At 33.1% G+C, this 22,527-nt stretch overlaps 2 protein-coding genes across 5 annotated transcripts in view; one reads left to right on the forward strand and one right to left on the reverse strand.

Moving 5' to 3' along the window:
- The window catches only part of Schip1 (Schwannomin interacting protein 1), an 879,380-nt gene that overhangs the window by 504,783 nt on the left and 352,070 nt on the right, over positions 1-22,527 (forward strand). The window lies entirely within an intron of this gene.
- On the reverse strand, positions 10,505-13,570 carry LOC140443048 (uncharacterized). The gene is made up of 2 exons (XM_072534093.1): positions 13,464-13,570; positions 10,505-10,946 (listed from the first exon to the last, which is right to left on the reverse strand). Exons 1-2 carry the CDS (start codon positions 13,519-13,521, stop codon positions 10,543-10,545), a joined length of 462 nt encoding a protein of 153 aa, XP_072390194.1. The 5' UTR covers positions 13,522-13,570; the 3' UTR covers positions 10,505-10,542.

Genomic DNA, 22,527 nt, shown 5'->3' on the forward strand with positions numbered 1-22,527 from the left:
TTTATAAACTGTTTATATTGTTCACTTTAAAGAGTGTTTAGGAGGACAATATATTGAACTTACATTTACGGTATGTGTTTTCATCTTCACACATACTTCACACATATTATGGGTTAGATAATAAAAAATGTGAGAGGATATTGGATGGGAGATAAGGAGATTAAAATATTGTGTTCTGCAGATGACGTGGTATTGTTTGCCAAAAATGGAGATGATCTACAGCGAGTCCTTTATCAATTTATCTTCACAGCCAAATTGTTTAATATGGTGATATCAGACACTTCAACCCTTAGAGATGTAAACTCGAGATGAATTGATCGATTCCAGCAAAAACTGAAGTTTAAATACTTAGCCATAGAACTATTAGGATATGGCGACGTTGAAGCGGAAATAAGAGAACAAACAACAAGTGCAACCAAAAAAGCTGGATGTTTAAACAATATATTATAGTATGGCGTAATAAAAACATTGACGTTGAGGCTAAACCGATAATATTCAAAGCTGCTATAAGGCCTATAATAACATACATTGCAGAAGTTACAGCAGAAACAACAAAAATAAGAAATGAAGGTATTTCGTTGCGTGGAAAGACTCTTCTAGAAAGGAAAACAAGTAAAAATATAAAAAATACAAGTATAAACAGAATAAGAGAGGGGAATGAGCACATTAGTAGAATAGCAGAAAGAAGAATGGTGAGAACGGGACGGAGAAGAACAGGTCGACTCCGAAAAAAGTAAAGCGACAATAATAATTTGAACTTTGATGCAGGTGGACGAACGGGCTATTCGCCTAGAATAAAAAAGGAGGCCGAAAAAAAGAAGGAGCTAAAAGACAAAAAAAGCACTGCTGCATTTAAAAAATTATATTTAGAACACTTAGGCGAACGCACGATTCTTCTTTGTTGGCTAAGCATGTATGAAACTAAATAAAATTAAAATAAAATAGACGGTTTAGGTTTTATTTCATTACATTGCTAATATGCATATTTCTGCCTCTTGGCTTCATCATTCATCACATTCAAAATTAAATGTTTGAATTGATAATAATATGCCCTTTTTCTTTACCTCCCTCTGTCTTTTCCTCATGTCTTAAAAATCGACTTCGAATTTTTTTTTCGAATGCTTTCATTCCACTCTTCCGGACTGCTGGAGCTGATGTGGTCGAGGACCAAGCCTTACAAGGTGTTAATTACAAACGGGAAGATATATCTCCAGATTTTAATCTAAAACAGCGGTAAAAAGTTACCAGCCCAATAAGAATTTGTTCCTTGTCTGTCTGTGCATAAATTCTGGATCGCTCTATATTCAACAAAGCCCGGAAAGAGGAATCAAACCCGTTTAGATTAAACGAGTAACTCAGGGAATAAATGATGACTGCAATTAGAGTAATTTAAGGTCTGGAGGATGAGGATGAGAATATGGGATCGGCATCGGGATCCGGATGGGATGCGAGCTGGTATTATTTCAGGAAGAAAATGAAATACCAGGCGATGCTATTTATTTTCGAACAAAAAATTATATAATTTAGCGGGAGCCGTAGTCATCCGATCGGTCGAAAGAATAGCGGACGCGGCAATTCAGCTTTAAGTTTGGTAATTTCGTAGAATATAATAAACATATGTACAGGGTGAGTTTTTAGTGCCACATTGGTCAATAATTTCATTATGGTACAGAATATCAAAAAGAGATATTTAGAAAAAATGTATGCAACAATATTCTCCAAGCGTGGGAAACAACGAATCAACAACATTTTTTAAATTCATTTATAGTTCATTAGATCAAAAGAAATTTGTTGGAGCCCTCTTTTTTTATTTAACTAAAGCTTTTGACTCTATAAATTTAAATGTAGCAATTTGTAAACTAAACGGACTTGGATTTCGAGGTAATTTTTTAAAATGGTTACAATCCTATCTAGAATATCGACAGATGTATGTCAAAGTCGGTCATTATCAATCAGATTTGTATGACGTTGATCTTGGCGTTCCACAAGGATCAATACTGGGTCCTTTGTTGTTTCTTTGTTATATCAATGATATGCCTAAATATATGAGTACGGAAAATATTTTTTTGTATGCTGATGACACGACTTTGGTGGCATCTGCAGAAAATGCTGAGGAATTGAGGTTAAAACTCAATACCTTAGCCCATGAATCTTGGTGCGAAAAAACTCCTTAATAGTAAATTCGAGTAAAACAGTATGTATGCAATTTTATATAAAAACTCCAATAAAGGAAAATTTCTCTGTCAAAGTCGACAATGATTTTATCACTTTATCTGACACTACAAAGTTTTTAGGACTACATCTAAACAGTAATATGAGCTGGGAGGTACATATTAACCATGTATGTTCAAAAATTAATTCTGGATACTATGCTCTTTTGCAACTCAAATACTTATTTACAACGGAACAGATACTTAATGTTTATTACGCTATCATCTATTCACATTTGTCATATAATATTGTTCTATGGGGCAGTGCAACAAATGTCTCGAAAGCTTTTATAGCCCAAAAGCGCATAATTCGCTTGATTTTTAATTTACGATATAGACATACGTGTAGAGAGCATTTTAGAAAATATCAAATACTCACTGTTCCCTCAATTTTTATATACAGAAGTATTCTGTATACAAAAGCTAATATTAATAGATTAAAATCAAATTCAGATGTACACAATTATCGTACCAGAAAAAAAGATTTCTTTAGGACTCCTAAACATTACACTTCTATGTTTGAAAAAAACCCTGATTATAGCGGCGTAAGGTTTTTTAATCAGCTCCCATCCAAATTAAAAAGTGAAGCAGACGATGATAGGTCATTTAAGAATAAATTGAAGACTTATCTCATCGAGTCATGTTTTTATAGTGTCTCGGAATTTATGTCTTAGATATGTTGTATGTTGTTTCTATATTTATGTGTATGTTTATATTGTATAGGTAGTCTTTAACGTTTTTTTTTACTTTGACATGTCCTATATTATGTAAATAATCTGCAAGGATGAATAAAGTTTTATTATTTATTATTATTATTATGCCGAATTCTACAAGGTGATTAATAACTACGTGGGAAAGCAAAGTTACAATTTTTTTTTCGGCTGGGTAATTGTAATCATTTCTATTTCGTTCTCACTGTGAAATAAATACCCTGTATATAAAGAAAAAATAAATGAATAAATACTCATTTTAGATAATACGTTAAACAATATGTTCTAGTTTAACAGAAATCGGTGGCAAATATTTGTATACAGGGTGAACTACAAAATAAAATTCCATATTTTAAATGTACAAACCCTTGACGGAGGGAACATCCAAGCGATTAGAAGCCTTCGAAAAATGTGGTGCTACTGCCGCATGCTTAAAATTTCCTATATCCATCATGTTACAAACAACACCATCATCCAACGTATGAATAAAGATCTGGAAATTATGCGTATCGTGAAAATCAGAAAGATGACATACTTAGGGCATGTGATGCGCAATGAGAAGTATCAACTAATTCAACTAATTTTGCAAGGCAAGATAGAAGGCAAAAGATCTCAAGGGCGTAGAAGGACATCGTGGTTGAAGAACATCAGACAGTGGTCAGGAATGACTATCATACATCTATTTAGAGCAGCTGTCAACAAAGTTGACCAACATCCACAGAGGAGAGGCACCAAAAGAAGAAGAAGACCAACCCATACTGTGTGTTCAGAAGATTGCATTTATTTTTATGAAGCATTTTTTTATACCTCAACTTTTACATTTCGAGATAATTTTAGTTTTCTTAAAATTTCGGGAATATCGTTTATTTTTGTAAGTAGAAATAACTTAGTGTTGCGTAATAATATACCAAAATTATTCTTGTTCAATATATAACTAATACACAACATAAATTAAAGCAATATGCAATAAATGTACAGTTTTGGTTTATCAACAAAATGTAATAGTAAGTAGCCAGGAAAGTTTCTATCCTCAGCCGCTCTCATTACTGTTCCCCATTGCAGTGAATTGAAGGCATTCCTAACATCCAGTAAGAGCAAGACGGCCCATTTTTGATCGCGGGCCTCCATATTCAACGCTCGGTAAACTCCCAAGACTGCATCAGTCGTGCTAACATTCTTGCGAAACCCATACTGACTGAGAGATAAGTCTTCAGACCTGTCAATTGCTTCATCCAGTCTCCCGCTCAGAATTTTCTCGAATAGTTTACAAATGCAAGAGAGGAGACAAATAGGTTGATATTTTTCCGCTTCTTTAGGCAGGAGTATTAATTTCGATGTTTTCCAGTCTGTAATATAATATTAATGTAATAGTAATGTAATAGTTATGTAGAGGGAGCTAATAATAATAGCTTTTACAAAATTATTGGATCGTTTTGTTAGCATTGGGTCAGTTGCATATGAAAAAAATGAGAACCAAAACTGTTATAAGTAAAGGAAAGAAATATGATGTACTGTTATCTGTTACTCAGAATTCTCATATCAGCACTCGTGAAATTTCACGTCAACATGACATTAGTAGACATACAGACCTTAGTCTGCAGCTTAGAATCCGAATGATCAGATGTTACGTTTTTTCTGTCTCACTGTATGGCTGTGAAAGTTCGACACTGGACTCTGAAATGGAAAAACGAAAAGATGACTTTGAGACGTATATATACAGACAAATGCTGAGAATTCCATGGGTACAAAGAGTTACTAATATTTAGGTACTTCGTTGCATGTGTAAACAAAAAGAATTACTAAGAATAATCAAAGAGAGGAAACTGCAATACTTGGATCATGTGTTGAGAGGCGAAAGATACGAATTACTTCAAGTTATACTGGAAGGAAAAGTACAGGGCAAAAGATCGGTAGGAAGACGCCAGAACTCGTGGCTGAAAGACCTGAGGAGATGGTTCGACGGCTTATCCGCAGAAACCTTTCGCGCAGCAGTTTCCAAAACTACAATTTCCATTTGGATCGCCAACCTTCAAATGGAGACGGCGCCATGAGAAGAAGATGACATTAGTTAAACTTTGACGACAAAAATCCTCCGTAAACACAACAAGCGTCTATAACTTATAGAAATACGTTAAGAATTGACAATCGTTGATTATCATCGCAGATCAGCTTTTTGTTAAGTGCATAGCGACCGATTACTTGCTTTTTGGAGATAAGGCTACATTTTACAAAAATGGAATAGTGAATCGGCAATCAGTCGGGCTGTAAGTTTGCATGGAACCTTACAAAAAAACTTGTATATCTTGACCTCTCTTCAGACTATATCATAGGTTGCTGATAAGTCAATAAACGCTTCTGATATTTTAAGTTTCCTTTGAAATCGTTCCTCGGTGTGGGTGGTAAATACTAGAACTTGGTCTGCACAGATCGTTTTGGGTCTTAACCCAGCTTGTTTAACTGAAATCATCTCGAATATACGCGTGCTGATTCTCTTATAGATTAGCCGATCTAGTAGCTTGTATATTGTAGGTAACAGAGCTATTGGTCTATAGCTCTTGAAACTATCGGGTGGTTTAACCTGGTTTTAGGATAGCAATTATTTTTAAACGCCGTATTAATTTTACCTCAGCTCATATCCTTCTTCCAATTTTAGCGTTAACATCAGCATATTTTATGAAAAAGTCTGTATTTATTTGTTTATAAAGTTATACAAAATAATATTTTTAGAACAATTACCAAGGTGCGAATTAAGACGTGAAAAATGACATAGTTTTCATTAAAATTAGTGACTGTGTAACTTGGCGGCATATAAGAAACTTATTAGGATTAATTTTACAAAAAAATGTATTATAAAAAGTTCTGGGTGGTCTAAAAACCAAAATACAGCCATCAGATATTAAATTTTGTAGGCTGTATACAAGGTTTGCCAAAAAGTGTGAATTTTGCTCAAGAGTAAATTACCTTTATTTTTGACGATATCGAAAATTGTTATATTGAAAAAGATGTTTAGAATTTAAGTAGCTTTCAAATATTAAAAAGCAAATCTTCAATACTTACAATATCTTGTTCAACGAGAAATAAATTGGATCTATGAAATTGCAACATTTCTCGGATCATAGATAAACTGGCTGTTTGTAGAAGTTTTTCCAACCTTTTGCTTAAATATGCTGGAAGTAACCTTAAACCCTTTGGTATTATGTTATTATCTCTACATCTTCATAAAAATATGATTGAATTTTGACAATGTGTCAGCTTTTCGTAAAGAATTTCCAATCTCCGAAAATTTTGAATAACACTGGGCCCATAACGGTTTCTTAATATTGTTCTAAAGCTATCTTCTTGTGGTATTTTAAAGTAATTACTATTTTAATAATAATAATAAGCCACAATTCAAAGTTAAAATATGTTTATTGACACGTCAATCTTCACATTTTGAACCATGAAAAACTATTTAGAAAGAATACATGTTTCTTGTAAAATTAATGTCAACTTACGAAGAAACATATTATAAATATAATATAATATATATATATATATATATATATATATATATATATATATATATAAATTTGTAAGGACACAAAACAAATGGTTTTTTAACAATGCATATACATTTTGGGTAAATTGGGGTTGAAGCAGAGATTATGCAAAACACCAGCCAACACTTAATCTGTTATCAGATTCCGTTCCTTTGTTCTATATATAAATATGTAAATCATAATCGATCTTTGCATCAAGGCACAACTTTTATTAAGGTTTTGCGGCCTCTTTTATATCGTCTTGATTTATTATGGAAATGCGTCGAAACGCTTAAAACATTGGGAAACTTATGTACTTGGTCTACTTCGAGAACGGCTAAAGATGATACATAAATTTGCGATGGTATAATATAATGCTTTATAAATACTATAAAATTAACAAGAAAAATGCAGGACATTTGTAATCATAAATAGCGCTGTTGTTTATTAAAATATTCTCCATAACAGTCAATCAGACATAAAAAAAGACATGTAGAGGGAACAATAGTTGGGGCGTATGTTTTTGAAGAATAAATTTATCTATATTGTAGAAAATTTTAAAATAATCTAATCAGAAACTTCTATCAATGCCTACATGGTCAAGGCAGCAAATTTTACGCCAAGATCTTATATAGATAAATCTATTAGGTAAAATTGATAAAAAATTAAACCATAAGCCAAAAATGCAGCGGGTCAAGATCAAAATCAACAAATGCAACAGATGACGTAGTAATTAACTAAAACGATAACAATATCTACCATGAAAGAAATTCTAATTTCAATAAAAAACTTGAAAAATAAGAAGACGTTTATTTATAAAATGATATCATTGCATAGTTTCTAAAAGAAGAAAATTCCTACTCCATTTCTATTTTTTTGGTCGCCGTTATCATTCCCACTATAATACGATAGATGACTGCATGTTCCTGAACCAGGTCATCGTTATTCGCTTACATCAATAATTGCCAATTTTAAGCTTTTGACCCCCTGAACAAGACTTTTAAATTTACCGGAAGCATAAAGGCCTCTAACGTGTTGCTTCTAACCATGTGACTATATTAACTATATATTTTGCTTCTAAGTTTGCCTATTGAAAATAAATGCGGTATTTATACATTTACTAGTAATTGAGAGGCAAAACAAACTTATTATGAGGAAAAATGTAAAGAGATAGAAGATCATCAGAACAAATACGATCTATTCAACCTACATAAAAAGGTTAAATAAATGACAGGGCCGCAAAAAAGAAACCACAACACAACTCTTTTAGATAAACATGGAAATACTATGATAACGACTGGCGAAAAGCTAAAACGATGGAAAGAATATGTGGAAGAGATAGATAGAGATCAGATATATTCTTTTACATATCTAGTTTTAATATGGAATTCATTATAAAAATTTTCTTCATGGCTAGTTTAGTGGACTGCTTAAAAATGGCTTTATTGTATAATCAGAGTCTCCAAGTAATACTCCATTTCTCTTTTCTCCATTTAAACTTTTTTTAATTACCAAGATAATTACCAAGATAAAAACATTGAATGCCCAAACAAAGTACAATATATTTTCAGAATATAGATCACTGTTAAAGTCTCCATCATTACAAAAATTAAAATGGTCAATTCTACATCAAATATTATATTCTCGCACTAAGTTTATTAACATTAAACATTATACTCCTCGTTTTCAATAAATGTTCTAATACCGAAACCATGTCTCTCACTCACAATAAACAACAAAAATTTTTTGATTTCATTTCATTTTCAGATAACTTCTTATTCGGTAGGTACTTTAGATCTCTTAGATTGTAGCATTTGTAAATTCCGTGATAATGTATTGAAATCGCCTCGTATATGTATTAAAACACCAAGTTATTTCAATTTTTCTTAGCGTCGCCGAGTTAAAATAAACAATTTTAGAGTTTGTTTATTATTTCACAGATGCGTTTTTCCTCGGTATTCCTTTTGATCGAAGCCACTTTTTAGATATTTTGCGCGTTGCAAATAGACAGAAACATTCTCGTTTATATGTTTTGTTTTCTCGTATATATGTCTCGCTAAGTTAGGCGAATGAATTTAAAAGATAATTAGATCACTCTCGCTAAGGCGGATGTCGGTTGCAGTTGCTTACAGCGTTAGTCGAAATTTTTTTTCAAATTTGTAACATTTTCTTCCTTCGTCCTTTTTTTATGGGAAAATGTGTAGCAGTGTGAAGTTAATAGTTACAGTTAAAAGAATTTACTGACTCGCTGAGGCGTGGTCAAAAACGGATTGCTTCAGCGTTTGTCCAAATTTCACGTCAAATTTGAAATGTTTTCTCGTTTTTTGTCCCTTTTTATAAAAAATAAGTAGTTTTGTGGCAGTTAATAGTAGCAGTTTAATGTGTAGTTGCAGTCTAATTCTACCTGGTCCAGTTTTTTGAGGAGAAAAGTTTCCAAAGTTTGTGTTCCAGTGCCCCAACTCCAACCTCAATAATTCGCAGTGTGATATGCAGTTTTTGTTAGTATGGCAGAGAGTTTAAGCTCAGTTTTACCCCCAGAAATTTCAGTAAAGTCTAGTTTCCACCCCCAGCATTTTTGTGTAAAACCCCAGTGCAATCTAGGTAACTTTTGTGTTTAAATTTTAAGGGAAAAGTAACAATAAACATTTTTATAAATAATTGCTTTCATAGGAGTTTGTAAAGATAATTTTTTATTTGCAATGTTTTATTTCTGCCACAGTTTATAGCCCAGTAACAATTTTTTGTAAGTGTTGTAGCAATTCCCACTTGTAAACAGAGTTTGTAAACTGATAGGACATGTAAGTTTTTTTGGTTTATTATTTTGGTATAAATATATGTGTAATATATAATTATATATTACACATTATTACACACATATATATATATATATATATATATATATATATATATATATATATATATATATATAATAACATTATACATATATTATAATAATCAAATACTAGACTGCATTTCATTTCAGTTGAACTTCTACAAGTGCTCCTGATGATGAGTTGAATAACTCAAAACACGTGTAGAGCAATGGTGGACTTCCGATTGAAATGAAATGCAATCTTTTACTTTCATTTAAACGTCTTTCTCTACGTAAAGAGCGAAAAAGATAGTAATTTTCAAAGGTGAATCGTAGATGCATGTTGAAGTAAAAAGATACTTCTAGCGTCGTTAAAAGTCTTTAGTAAGAGGCTTTGAATTTGCGGTGCACCCAATTTACTATCAGAGAGAGGTCTCTGGACTTCTTGTTATTTCGTATAGATGTCGCTGCTAGCGTACCTGGCTGTTATTTTGTTTATAATAACCAAATACTAGACTGCATTTCATTTCAGTTGAATATTCAACTCATCATCAGGAGCACTTGTGGAAGTTCAACTGAAATGAAATGCAGTCTAGTATTTGGTTATTATAATATATGTATAATGTTATTATATATATATATATATATATATATATATATATATATATATATATATATATATATATGTATATATATATATATACCGGTATTTAGGCGCCATGCCCTTCCGGTAGGGATCTATGGAGAAGTATCACCGAGCCGCAAGCCCTTATCTCTTGCCGTACTGCTCCACCATAGGCCGATCAGACACCATCAGGCATATTCTAGTCTAAGCCACAGATTCATCTAGAATTTTAAACTGCTGCGTTAGCCTTTTGTATTTTTCTGTACACCGAGCTGGGGCTCGAACCCACATCCACTGAACCATTCGACAGTGAAGCGAATGAGAATAGGCCGCCTAGCCCGCTTGGCTATCTGACCGACGATGGATTAGAATATCAGATGGTAATTTAGATTTCTTTCCTAGATGGCGTGATTAGTCTACCGGACAAACAGTGTAACTGGTCGTCCTAGCCTTTTATATAGATAGATTTGCTAAGAGTATTCATTTAAGGGAGGTTTTAATGTAGTTAAGTAAATATAGTTTGGTACTTTAATTATTTGTTTCTAAATTTTAATATTACCTGAAAATATTATACCAATACTTTAGGATTTAACATTTGTTGGTGATATTAAAAACATTTTTATTTGTACACCCTTTAATTTCTCTCAAACTTACTTAAAATCTATAATTATGATGGTGCTACGCAACTATTAACATCGTTACATTGTTGAATGCTTAAAGTGAGATTCTTGAGTTCCCCAATTGCAACCGTCTGGTTGTTGACATGTGTTGTTTGATTGTGAACCTGAACATCGATTTCGTCAACGGTGTTGATAATGCATTCGAGAACATCTTGTTGCGAGATAAGTTCTTGTATGGTGGAGAGTTGGATGTAGCGAATTGTGGCAAGTTCACTTTCGAGTTCTTCCAATTTTTCGTTTTGACCTTCGAGCTTGTCGTCTAGGTCCTCCATGTCGGCTTCCAACTGATCCAGTTCAGTGTTGGTCTCCTGCAATTCGCTGTAGCTATCGACGACTTGGTTGTAGATGTTGTTGAGTTGGTCTCTGCATAAACATTGGTCTACGGCTGTACCTGTAATAAAAATTAAACTATATAATTAAGGACAAATATTGCAGATTTTTATAGGAGTGTAATGGTAAATGTCATTCCAACAAACAGGCACTAATCCATGCCATCCATCCATTCATGATTTAGTAAAAAAATCTTAGTAAAATTGAAAGAAAAAATCTCAGACTACCAATTATAAAAATTCGTTGGATTTCATGCAAGATATAAAACAAACAACTATTTGCAATGTCTTCAAGTAATGATTGAGAAATCTGGAATAAAAGAGAGTAATTAGGCTGTATGCTCTCTGGAGCACAATAAAACTTTTTCTCCAGATCTTTTGAAAAACGAGGCATTCTGCAACAACTTTCAACGGCGCTTTCCATAACAAGTAATGTGTTAGACTGCGAGGAAAAATAAGTTTTTCCCTAAATTCTGGGGAAATTTAAAAAAAATGATATGTTCGTTCTGGTCATTTTTGGAGCATTTTGTGGCGGGGTAATTAGGTTAATTAGGTGTTCTCTGGAGCACAATAATACTTTTTCCCCAGATCTTCTGAAAAACACGAGTCATTTTGCAATAATTTTCCATGGCGCTTTCTATAACAGATAATGTGTTAGAGTGCGAGAAAAAATCAGTTTTTCCATAGATTCTAAGGAAATTTTGAAAAAACTTTAAGGTTCATTCTGGTCATTGTTTGAGCGTTTTGTGGTGGGGTAATCAAACGGCTAGTTGGACCGTAACGCATAAGAGGTCAGTAGAAAGAGGGTAGCTCAAAAAGTAAATAATAAAGGGTTCGATCAGAGGGCCAATTGTCAAAAGGACCTTAAGCTTATACTGCTTAACTGACTTAACATAGAGGACCATGCGCTATATCGTATGACAGGTTATCGAATAGAATACGATGACAAGCTACGTAATGCAATATACATACAAAACAATAGTGTAACTGCTATTAATTTTAAGAATGTTTTAAAGAATTTGAAACTGTGAAAATTTGATCAATTGAAAAGGTAACAATCACAATACAACGTTTTGATACAGACATTATTTAAGTAAATATCCAAAGGGGTATCAGACAAGGCCAGCAAAACTGTAGCTACTATTAAGGTAAGTTTAAGTTCAACTTCTTCTTCTTCTCGAAGTTCCTTCTTCTATCGGAGGTTGGCTATCATCACAGCTATCCGCACCTTATTGGCGGCTGCTCTAAAAAGATCTACTGTGCTGCAACTATACCACTCTCTTAGGTTTCTCAGCCAGAAAATTCTTCGTCTTCCTATGGATCTTTTACCCTTGATTTTACCTTGCATTATGAGCCTTAATATCTCATATTTCGCATGTCTGGTAATGTGGCCTAAATATTCCAGCTTTCTTGTTTTGATGTGCTTTATGACCTCGAAATCCTTTTCTAGCCTTCTTAACACTTCTGCATTTGTAACTCGTTGGGTCCATGGTATTTTCAAAATCCTTCTATAGCACCACATCTCAAATGATTCCAACTTCTTTATGTTATCCACTTTTAGTGTCCAGCTTTCCATTCCATACAACAAATTCGAGAACACGTAGCATCTTAAGGCTCTTATCCTCAGATCCAGATCCAGAGGAAGGTCTCGATTGACAAAAATTGTTTTCATTTTTATAAATGCTTGTCTTGCAATTTCAATGCGGTCCTTATTTCTCTACTTAAGTTTCTCTCTTTAAGTACAAACATGCTGAATATCGATGACTATACTTACTTAATCAACTATTATATTACTATGGCAAAAATTTAACGTTTTCCAGTAATTTTTATTGTATAAACAGAAACCCTATAAAGTTTTAGTTAAAGAATAAAGCTCAATAAAAAGATCTATAGGGCATCAAAGTGGGCAATGATTTATTGCACAAAAAAATTGTGGAAGTCGACTCAAATTGTATAATATTGAAAGGTTAAGAGATAAGTAGTTTCAGGAGTATATGCATAATCTCTTTGACGTTCAATGTCCTTTGTATATCATCATAAAAAATGGTATTGCAAGCTTTTAAATAGATACATTTTTGAAAATTGTGAAAATAAAGACAAGTTAAATGGTATAGACAATTCGTGATTTTCTAGCATCTCCCTTATAGGTACACCATATTTGGTTAGGTCTGACTGTCCTTGAGTGAAAAAGAGTCTAGAAGGCAGAAAATTGTCTTGCAATAAAGAGAAGCTTGGATGAATAATGGTTGAAATAAGTGGTTGATGATTAGAAAAAACGATTTAGGAATCCCAACAACTCTAACCGGAAAATATAAAAACAAAGACAGCTTAAGCGTTTAAACTGTTAATAAGCGGAATAGAAGTCAAACTAAAGTACTCAAAAATCAGGAACTGGAAATGATGTAGACTCAAAGCTTTCACAACGCACTATAAACTCAAGAGATACGCTTATATAAAAAAGGGTTTAATAACGATAACATGGATCCTAACGAATTATTTCTAACCTTCCTACGAAGAAGAGCTAACTTGAAACTTATAAAACGACACATTTTTTTATTTTTGTTAAATTTCTGACTTACCTTGTAAATCAATTGCTTTAATGGCGACAATGCTAAGCAACAAAACAAAGTATTTCATCTTAAATGGATTGTTGGATTGTTGCTCGAAATGAAATGTGCCTCTTACAAACTCCCCACAACATATTTATACCATTCCATTGTTTATTAGTTTATTTTTTGTGTAATTGTTTTTTATTTATAATAATAACATCTTTGTATTCGGTAGTTTTCGAAAAAACATATTGTACATGCAAAACATTGTGTCGTGAGAGGATTAGTTGAGTCAATAATTTATTGTTTGACAAAGTTATATTTAACCTAAAAATACTTTGAGTATTATTCTAGATTTAGATAGGGTTTACATGAATTAATTATTGTTGTTGAACGAAAATAGATTATTTGGTAATGCTTTTCCTCTTCCTTTATTTTACATACTTTGTATTATATATATATATATATATATATATATATATATATATATATATATATATATATATATATATATATATCTTTAAGGAATATGACCGTTTATTTAATATATTGCTAATAACACTTTTTTAGATGAACTGATGATGCTCGTTGAACAGTGGGCGAAACGTCTTCAATAAATAGATAAAGTAGCACAACTCTTGTCTTTTTTATCTCCAAATTGACCGAAAACATCCCATTCACTTACGAGTGCACTTTTATATATATATATATATATATATATATATATATATATATATATATATATATATAGAAAAGGAAAAGAAATTTAATCTTTGCAGATAAGTTAAATGGTAAACTCTTAAATATTGGGGAAATCTGCAAGAAAGACTCTAATGAGTATCAATTGTTTCGCCGAACGTTTTCGAAAAAGAAAATTAATTTGGCTTCTTCAGGGCTGAAAAAGAATAAATTATAATTAGCTACCATATATTATCTATTAAAAACATTATCGATCTTACCGTAACTTAGAATTGTAATATTTAATTAATATTCTAACTCTACAATTCTACAAGTTACGGTAAGGTCAATATTGATTTTAATAGATAATATATGGTAGCTAATTATAATTTATTCTCTTTCAGCCCTGAAGAAGCCAAATTAATTTTCTTTGGAGAAAACGTTCGGCGAAATAATTGATACTCATTAGAGTCTTTCTTGCAGATTTCCCCAATATTTAAGAGTTTACTATATATACTTTAACTTATATATATATATATATATATATATATAAGTTTGGATAGATTTCCGCGGTCAGATAAATGAAAATCACCAAGTTCTCGAGAAGAACCGCGTAGGGAATTTAATGCTAGACGTTTCGGCATCCATTTGGAGCCATTACGGTTCCGTTTGAGTTTGGGGTCTCAATCTGCCTACTTCCGTTACTCGTGACGTACCGGTATCGTGTACTGTATAAATATAAAGGTGGGTACACATATGCGAGCCGAACTGTTTGCGAACTGCTCGTGAGCTGTTCGCGAAGAGTTCGTTGAAAATATGTTTATGTTCAGGCTATCCAATACCCTAAGTATCTAATAACAAACCGAGAATTAATTTACTTCATTATTCTAAACATTTCGGTATTTTGTTTAGATTATCTGTTATTAATTTCTCTCGTTACTTTTGAATAAGCCGCGCTCGTTCATCAATTTTGTTTAACCGAATGATCTCATCGCACACTTAGCAGAAACAATTTATAGACACAATTTATAGTTCTGCGAACATTCTCTGTGTTCGTCCCAAAAACCGACAGGCTGTGGTTCCTGACGAGCAACGAACGAACAGCTCGCAAGTGGTTCGTCCCGTCGTACAAATTAACGAATATAGCGTTCACAAACGGTTCGCGAACAGTTCTGCTCGCATATGTGTACCCGCCTTAAGAACAGTCAAACGGCACTGAGGTCTCCATCTGCCTACTCCACACTGAAGAGTGTCACTCGACACTGAAGAGTAGGCAGATTGAGACCTCGAACGGAACCGTATCCATCTTGAAAATGGCTCCAAAATGGGGGCCAAAACGTCGAGCATTAAATTCTCAACGCGGTTCTTCCCGAGAACTTAGTGATTTTCATATATATATATATATATATATATATATATATATATATATATATATATATATATATATATACATATATATATACATATATATATATATATATACATATATATATATACATATATATATATATATATATATATATATATATATATATATATATATATATATATATAAGCTTTCCGTGGTTTTCCATGTTTGACTCCGCGTTAAATAATTTTGGTTTTAAGAAAAACCATTATTTTGTCGACGTTTTGGCAATGTCGCACTTGTCTGTTGATGTTTGAAGTAAACAGTTTATTTGATGATAGTGTCATTGACGTATATATTCTTTATTAGAACGATTTCGCCTTTAAGAGCTTTTTTCGGGATCTCGTCAGAGTAGGTATTAAAATGGATTGGCGATAATACGTATCACTGTCTCGCATTTTATCGCATCACTGTCAATTTCCTCTGACAGCTGTTTAATAACCAGTGTATACCTGCTTATAGTATAAATTCTGTATACATTCAATAATTGTTCATGTTGTCTAAACCTACAGGAATTGGTAATATGTTGTTTTTTTTTTAAGTTTTACTTGTTATATCTATATACTTCAATGTTTTCCTTAAAATTATCAAATACACACACACATATATATATATATATATATATATATATATATATATATATATATATATATATATATATATATATATACTAAATTTTAATTAAAATCAAATGGGTGTAAAAAAATATATTTTTAAAAAAGTCCTAACGTAAAATGGGCCTGTTACGTAACCAATTATGTTTAATCGAATTAGGCGCAAGCTGTCGATGGGGCCGATGATTTCAAAGTTTCAGGCTGTTGAACTACTGAACTGAACCGAACCGTGTACAAACATTCATTGGAAATCCAATATAGATTCGTTCTAATGTATACATATGTCTATGTTGAAACACCAACTTGATCGAAGGCCGGGGGCATTGCTGGAGAATAAGGGGGTGGAATTTCACGAGTATTCTGATGAAAATCTATAATAAATTAGTGAAAAAATTATCCTCTTTTCGCGATAACTGTTAGTTTCGAATTTTACAAATCATTATAGCTCTCCTCCTCTTGCAGAAACTTTTATTGGTACGAATTTATACGTCTTTCCTTTTTGTACCATAATTTCCTTTTAACGATAAAGATTTTAAAGTTCTGAATGGTCTGTTTATTCGTACTTCCCAGATTTGAAAAATATGGCATTCAAATGAATAGGTCAGAGGAAGATATAACAATAATTTATAAAGTTTGATCAAAAATTAAAAAAACTGCTGGTTTTGTATTGTTTGACTCAAACGAATCTGCTACAAAATATCGAATTTCTGATTTTTGTTATATTTTTACAGCACAGGCTGCTGCTATACAGAAAATAATAATTTGGTGTGTCACTTATTCTTGTGAGAAGATTGTAATAGTATCAGACTGTCAGATAGTATTGCAAACTATTTATGGCTAACCATTAGATCATTTCCAAAACAGTACATCTCAGGTATCAGAAATTACACACATTTTTACCTTTAAAAATCTAAGTTATCAGGAATATTAACAGGGAAAGATAAAGGTCAAAATATAAAGAGATCCAGAAGACATCTAGAAAGCATTACTTTGCCATTCATCTATGCTTACCAAAAAATATTCCTCCTTTCAACTAGAACTATAATAAAATCCATTCCTTGTTCGTAGCCAAGCTAAGATTTAACCATGGTCTCTTTCCAGAGCCTCTTCATAAGATTGGACTCTCTGAGACTGCTTTCTTTTCGTATACTAATGAATATATCGAAGATTTAAACAATTTATTTTTGAATGTCCTAATTCTAGGAATCAATCTTAACATTAGTCTACCAGTTAACATTAGCAATTCTATTTAGACAAATTCATTTTCGATATTTTATAAGTATAGTTTTAAGTTTATAAAAGAAACTTAGTTAAAAATATGAACATCTTTATTAAAAAATAATAAAAATGCTAAAATTTATTGAATCTAAATTGGTTAGATTCCAATGCTAGTTTCTATTTTTTTTTTTTATTTACACAAATATACTCGTATCAACCACAAAGGGTTATTAATGGGAAAACATGCGCAGGCAGAAAGATATACATAATAATACTTTACAATTTGGTTAAAGTTTAGTTATCTTGAGATACTTATTAATATAGGTAAATGCCCTCATTAAATCGGTCATAATAACAAATTTGCTTTCATGGATAAAACCAAATTTTTTAATTGCCTGGTCTCTCTCTCTTGTCATTTCCCCATTACTGAGGATCGTGATTTCTTTCAATATTCCTAACAATTTTTCTCCATTAGTCTCTATCTTCAGCTGCTCTGAGAGCTTCGCAGAATAAGTTTCCACCTAAATTCTTAATTTGGTCGGACAATCTAGTTGGTGATCGTCCTCTTGATTTTCTCCCTGGAACGTTTCCAGAAACAATTAATCTCTCCAAACTATCGTCACCTTTGCGAACCACGTGACCGAAAAATTGCAGAATACGTTGTAGACATATTGTAGACAGCACTTTTTTAATTTCGAGTTGGTTTAGAATGGAAACGTTTATCCTATGAGTTGTTTAAGTGCGCAGCATTCTTCTTCAGCACCATTTCTCAAAGGCATCAATTTTTTGGCGCTCGCGCCAAAGAGTTCAAGTCTCTGTCAAAGTTATCTGTCAAGTCTGTTCAAATTTCTTAATTGTCGTTGCTTTCGTTAGAATAATTTTTGACAATAAGTTTAGGATGTTTTGAACAAAGGGAATCTACTAGAAAATCACATATTTTATAAAAAGAAAGTGCAAATGAAGGGCTTCTGTTTTATATTTTTTTTATTGCATGAAAAGAAAGTGCAAAGGAACGGCTTCTGTTTTATATTTTTTTTATTTCATAAAAAGAAAGTGCAAAGAAACGGCTTGTGTTTTAAATTTCTTTTTTATTTTATTAAGAATATTTGGAATATCATCTTAAGTTTTAGGCTTTTTCTTAAGTTTTAGATCATTTCAAGGATGTCTGGAGAGGTAGAGATTTGTATTTCAGTAACATAAGAAGCTGCAGTGATTTTTTTATTGCTTTCATTTACTAAAGGTACTATTTATTTAGATTTTTATATTCATTAGTGGAATTTTTTTAGCTTGGATGATTTTTCAACTTCTCCTTGCGCTGTATGTAGGTCGTGTTCGATCGTAGGATCGTATTTGGTGAATCGTGTACAATAGTCTCTTTTTATGATAAAAGTCTCAGAGTTTATATTGTTTCTTGTACGTTTGTAAAGCTAGTAGGCGTTACTTGCTTTATAGCTAGAGTACTGCAGGCATGTTTTCATCTTCTCTATGCCCAAGCTGTGATTTTGGTATTGAACCATTGCTTTGATATTTTTTTATGTTAATATTAAGTTAGTTTAATATGAAAAAGAAGGTCTAGACACCCTGTTTGACCAACTCAGCAGTAACGGGTTCTACACAATAACCTATGCAGACGATATTGCTGTCCTGCGAAGCCGTAAGTTTGAGAACAAACTATGTGAGAGATTACAAGTTGCTCTTCGACTAGTAGAATCATGGTCCTAAGAAGACAGAGATGGTCCTCTTTACCAGAAAAAGAAGAATCACGGGCTTAATACCCCCAAGGATTCTAAACTTTTCTGACGAGGTAAAGTACCTTGGTATTACCCTTGATAGAAAGTTAACTTGGAATTCACACTTAGATGGTAAATCTAAAAGAGCATATGCTCTATAATAATAATCGGACGCACCTGGTGCCTTTCGCACAGGGTGATCGCCTGGGTCTATACTGCTGTCATTAGGCCAATGCTAACTTACGGAGTTATTGCTTGGGTATCAAAAGTGCTACTTGCAACAGCGATTAACAAACTAAACCATATTCAGCGGATGGCTTGCATAAATATAACAGGTGCCATGAAAACAACACCAACTGCTGCAATGGAGTTGATCATTGGCATCACGCCTCTAGATATATATGTCAAAGAGGTGGCACTAGTGACAATGATGTGACTGCGCTCAGCTGGTGCAAACCTTGATGTAGGAATGGGACAATTGAGAACTTGCTACCCCTGTTATAGGCAGGCTGCGACTCAATTAAACCAAAGTTTCCTTTGACAAACGCTACAAAATCGAAACAAGATAGTATAGAGAGACAAACGTAGCAAATGACTATTGCATATACACCGATGGCTCCAAAATGGAAGAAGGCTCAGGATGCGGGATATACTCCAGATTACTGAACCTAAGAATAAAGTGGGGTATGGTCAAAAATGCCAGCGTAGTTCACACAGAACTGGCTGGTATCTCCATAGCCGCAAAAGAGATAACCAAAAAGGTAAAGCCGGGAAAACTATAATAATCTGCACAGATAGCAGAAAAGCGCTACTAACCTTGAATAGGCTACGTGTCACATCAGGGTTAGTAATGGATTGTCACGAATCATTAACTTAAGTTTCGGATGGTAATACCATCATCCTTAAGTGGGTTAAAGGACACGGTACGAATAAAGGCAAACGCATTGCTGACCGATTGGCTAGGAAGGCGGTAGGTATAAGACTCTTAGGGCCTGGGGATGTTTTTGGTTGGACAACTACAACGATGAAAGAAATTTTTTATAATATCACTCCCATACGCAAAGCGTAAAAAGATGGGAAGAAGAGCAAGGATGTAGACTTGCCAGTGTAACACTAAGTAACCTTGAAAAATCAGCATCAAAGAAGTACTTTGGAATGACCAGGAAAAACCTACGCTTGACAGTTGGTTTTTACTTGTCATTGTCAACAGATACCTCCACACACTGGGCTAGTAGACACACCTCTATATAGGAAGAGTGAACGAGAAGACGAAACTGTAGAGCATGTCCTATGTGAATGCCCGGAGTTATCGTTAATACGAGAGTACGCGTTTGGCGAGTCCTGGCCCACACCTGCCCTCATAAGGAAGATATCTCCTGGTGATTTGTCCACCTTCCTAAAAATGATAGGATGGAAAATGAGCTAAGGATGACGGCTCCCTGGGAGAATGCACAAGGGGTCAATTGTGGTCTAAGTGCTGTGAAACTTAACTCGCCCTCCCTACTCTACAGATACAGTTGGAAAAGAATGACTCTTAGACGTTTACTTTTTGCAGCTTGTGTTTATATTGTATTTTTGCTCACATCTCGTTGATAATTTTATCTCTTGTTACTGGATTCTTGAACTTTCCTTTTGCATGTTTTTTATACAACCCCTTTATATTCTGGTCTTCTCATGTACTGCTATTTTAATAAAATTTACCATTAATCCCGGACTGCCTAGCTTTTATTGCTTGTCAAATTTAACGTGATACTTGGCCGATTTGAAATTAGGCTCCACCCACGATGCGCATTCGACCACAACACAATTCGTCCTTATTATTTCTTGGCCCTTCGAAGTGCGAGGTACTTGTATAGTCTGCGACAAAGTTTTTTTTTATTTTACTTATGTTTAAAGTTACTGTGTGTTGAAGAAATATCGTATTACAATAGATTTGACTTTTTAAATAATTATTGTTAAGTATTTTAAATTATAAACATGGATTTTCATTCAAAATTAGAAGGCATTCTTGTCTGGACAAACGAGGGAGGTAATAGCAAATGTAATTATTTTTATGCAGAGAGAAGCGATGCAAAATCCGTATGATAAAGATTTTAAAAAAGATCAAGAGCGTGCTTCCTTAGCAACGGGAGTAAGTATAGCCACTATAAAACGGATCTCTCGTGAAATGAAAAATACAGAAGAAGGTGCTTCTACATCATTTTCGACGCCCAACAAAAGAATGAGATCTGCTCCAAAATCCAACTTGGGCGATTTTGACAAAGGTTTACTTCGGCGTATAATAATAAATTATTATGTCACGGAAAACGAGTTCCTACATTGCGACATATAACAAAAAAAATTAATGAAGGCAATATTTATACAGGGTTGCATGAAACTTTGAGAAAAGTGATGAGAGATATGGGATTTCGATGGAAGAAAGCGAAGAATAACAGGAAAATCCTAATGGAAAAACCCGACATACAAGTGCTCCGGAGGAAGTTTCTCAGAAATATTAAACAATATAGGGAAGAAAATTGGCCCATAATTTACATGGATGAAACTTATATTCATTCCTGTCATACCCATGACAGATACTGGGGAGACAATACCACCGAAGGTTTGCACAAGCCAGTGTCCAAAGGACAAAGGCTAATTATTGTTCACGCCGGCGGCCAAATGGGGTTCATAAAAAACGCATGTTTGACATTTAAATCTGGTACGAAGTCTGGAGATTATCATAGCGAAATGAACTATAATAATTATAAAAAATGGATTCATGAAAAACTTATTCCTAATATACCAGCCCGTAGTGTATTGGTTATAGACAATGCATCATACCACAATGTCCAAGCGCAAAAATGTCCCACTATGGGGTGTAGAAAAGACGAAATGAAGGATTGGTTAACACACATATCTCTGTAGGAGCTGGGTTGTACGCTTGTGTGTGTGTGTTTTTATTTAAAATAAGATTAGTCTTAGGTTATTTTCTTGTGGCATAATAATGTAATTTACTATTTTTATTGGGAATAAGCCACAATTTTAGTTTAAAATAAGTTTATTTTGAAGTTTCGAGTTCCACTTTGGAAATCTTTAACTCAAAATACAAAATACCAATAAATTAAACAAATTTTGTTTTTGTTACTTGGTAAAAAAATTCTTCTAATAATTTTATTTTATCTGACTTATTCATATTGACAACTCAGTCACTATTTGAGATATATTTTATACGATATATTTATACAAAATCTCCTTACAAAAATAAAATATTCGGGAAAGTTAATAAAGTTATACAGTTTAGTACCTCAATACCGGATGTTGACAGCCATCCCAACGGGGCTGGTATTATTCTATTGTAAAGAAATAAACAACAGATTAAAATATTTATGACTTACTAAAATTTAGAACTACTGTTCTTTTATTCTTATACAGTTTACTGTAACGCAAATGTAAAGCTTTAATCTCTG

This window comes from Diabrotica undecimpunctata, chromosome 6 (genome assembly GCF_040954645.1).
Source record: "Diabrotica undecimpunctata isolate CICGRU chromosome 6, icDiaUnde3, whole genome shotgun sequence".
NCBI lineage: Eukaryota > Metazoa > Arthropoda > Insecta > Coleoptera > Chrysomelidae > Diabrotica > Diabrotica undecimpunctata.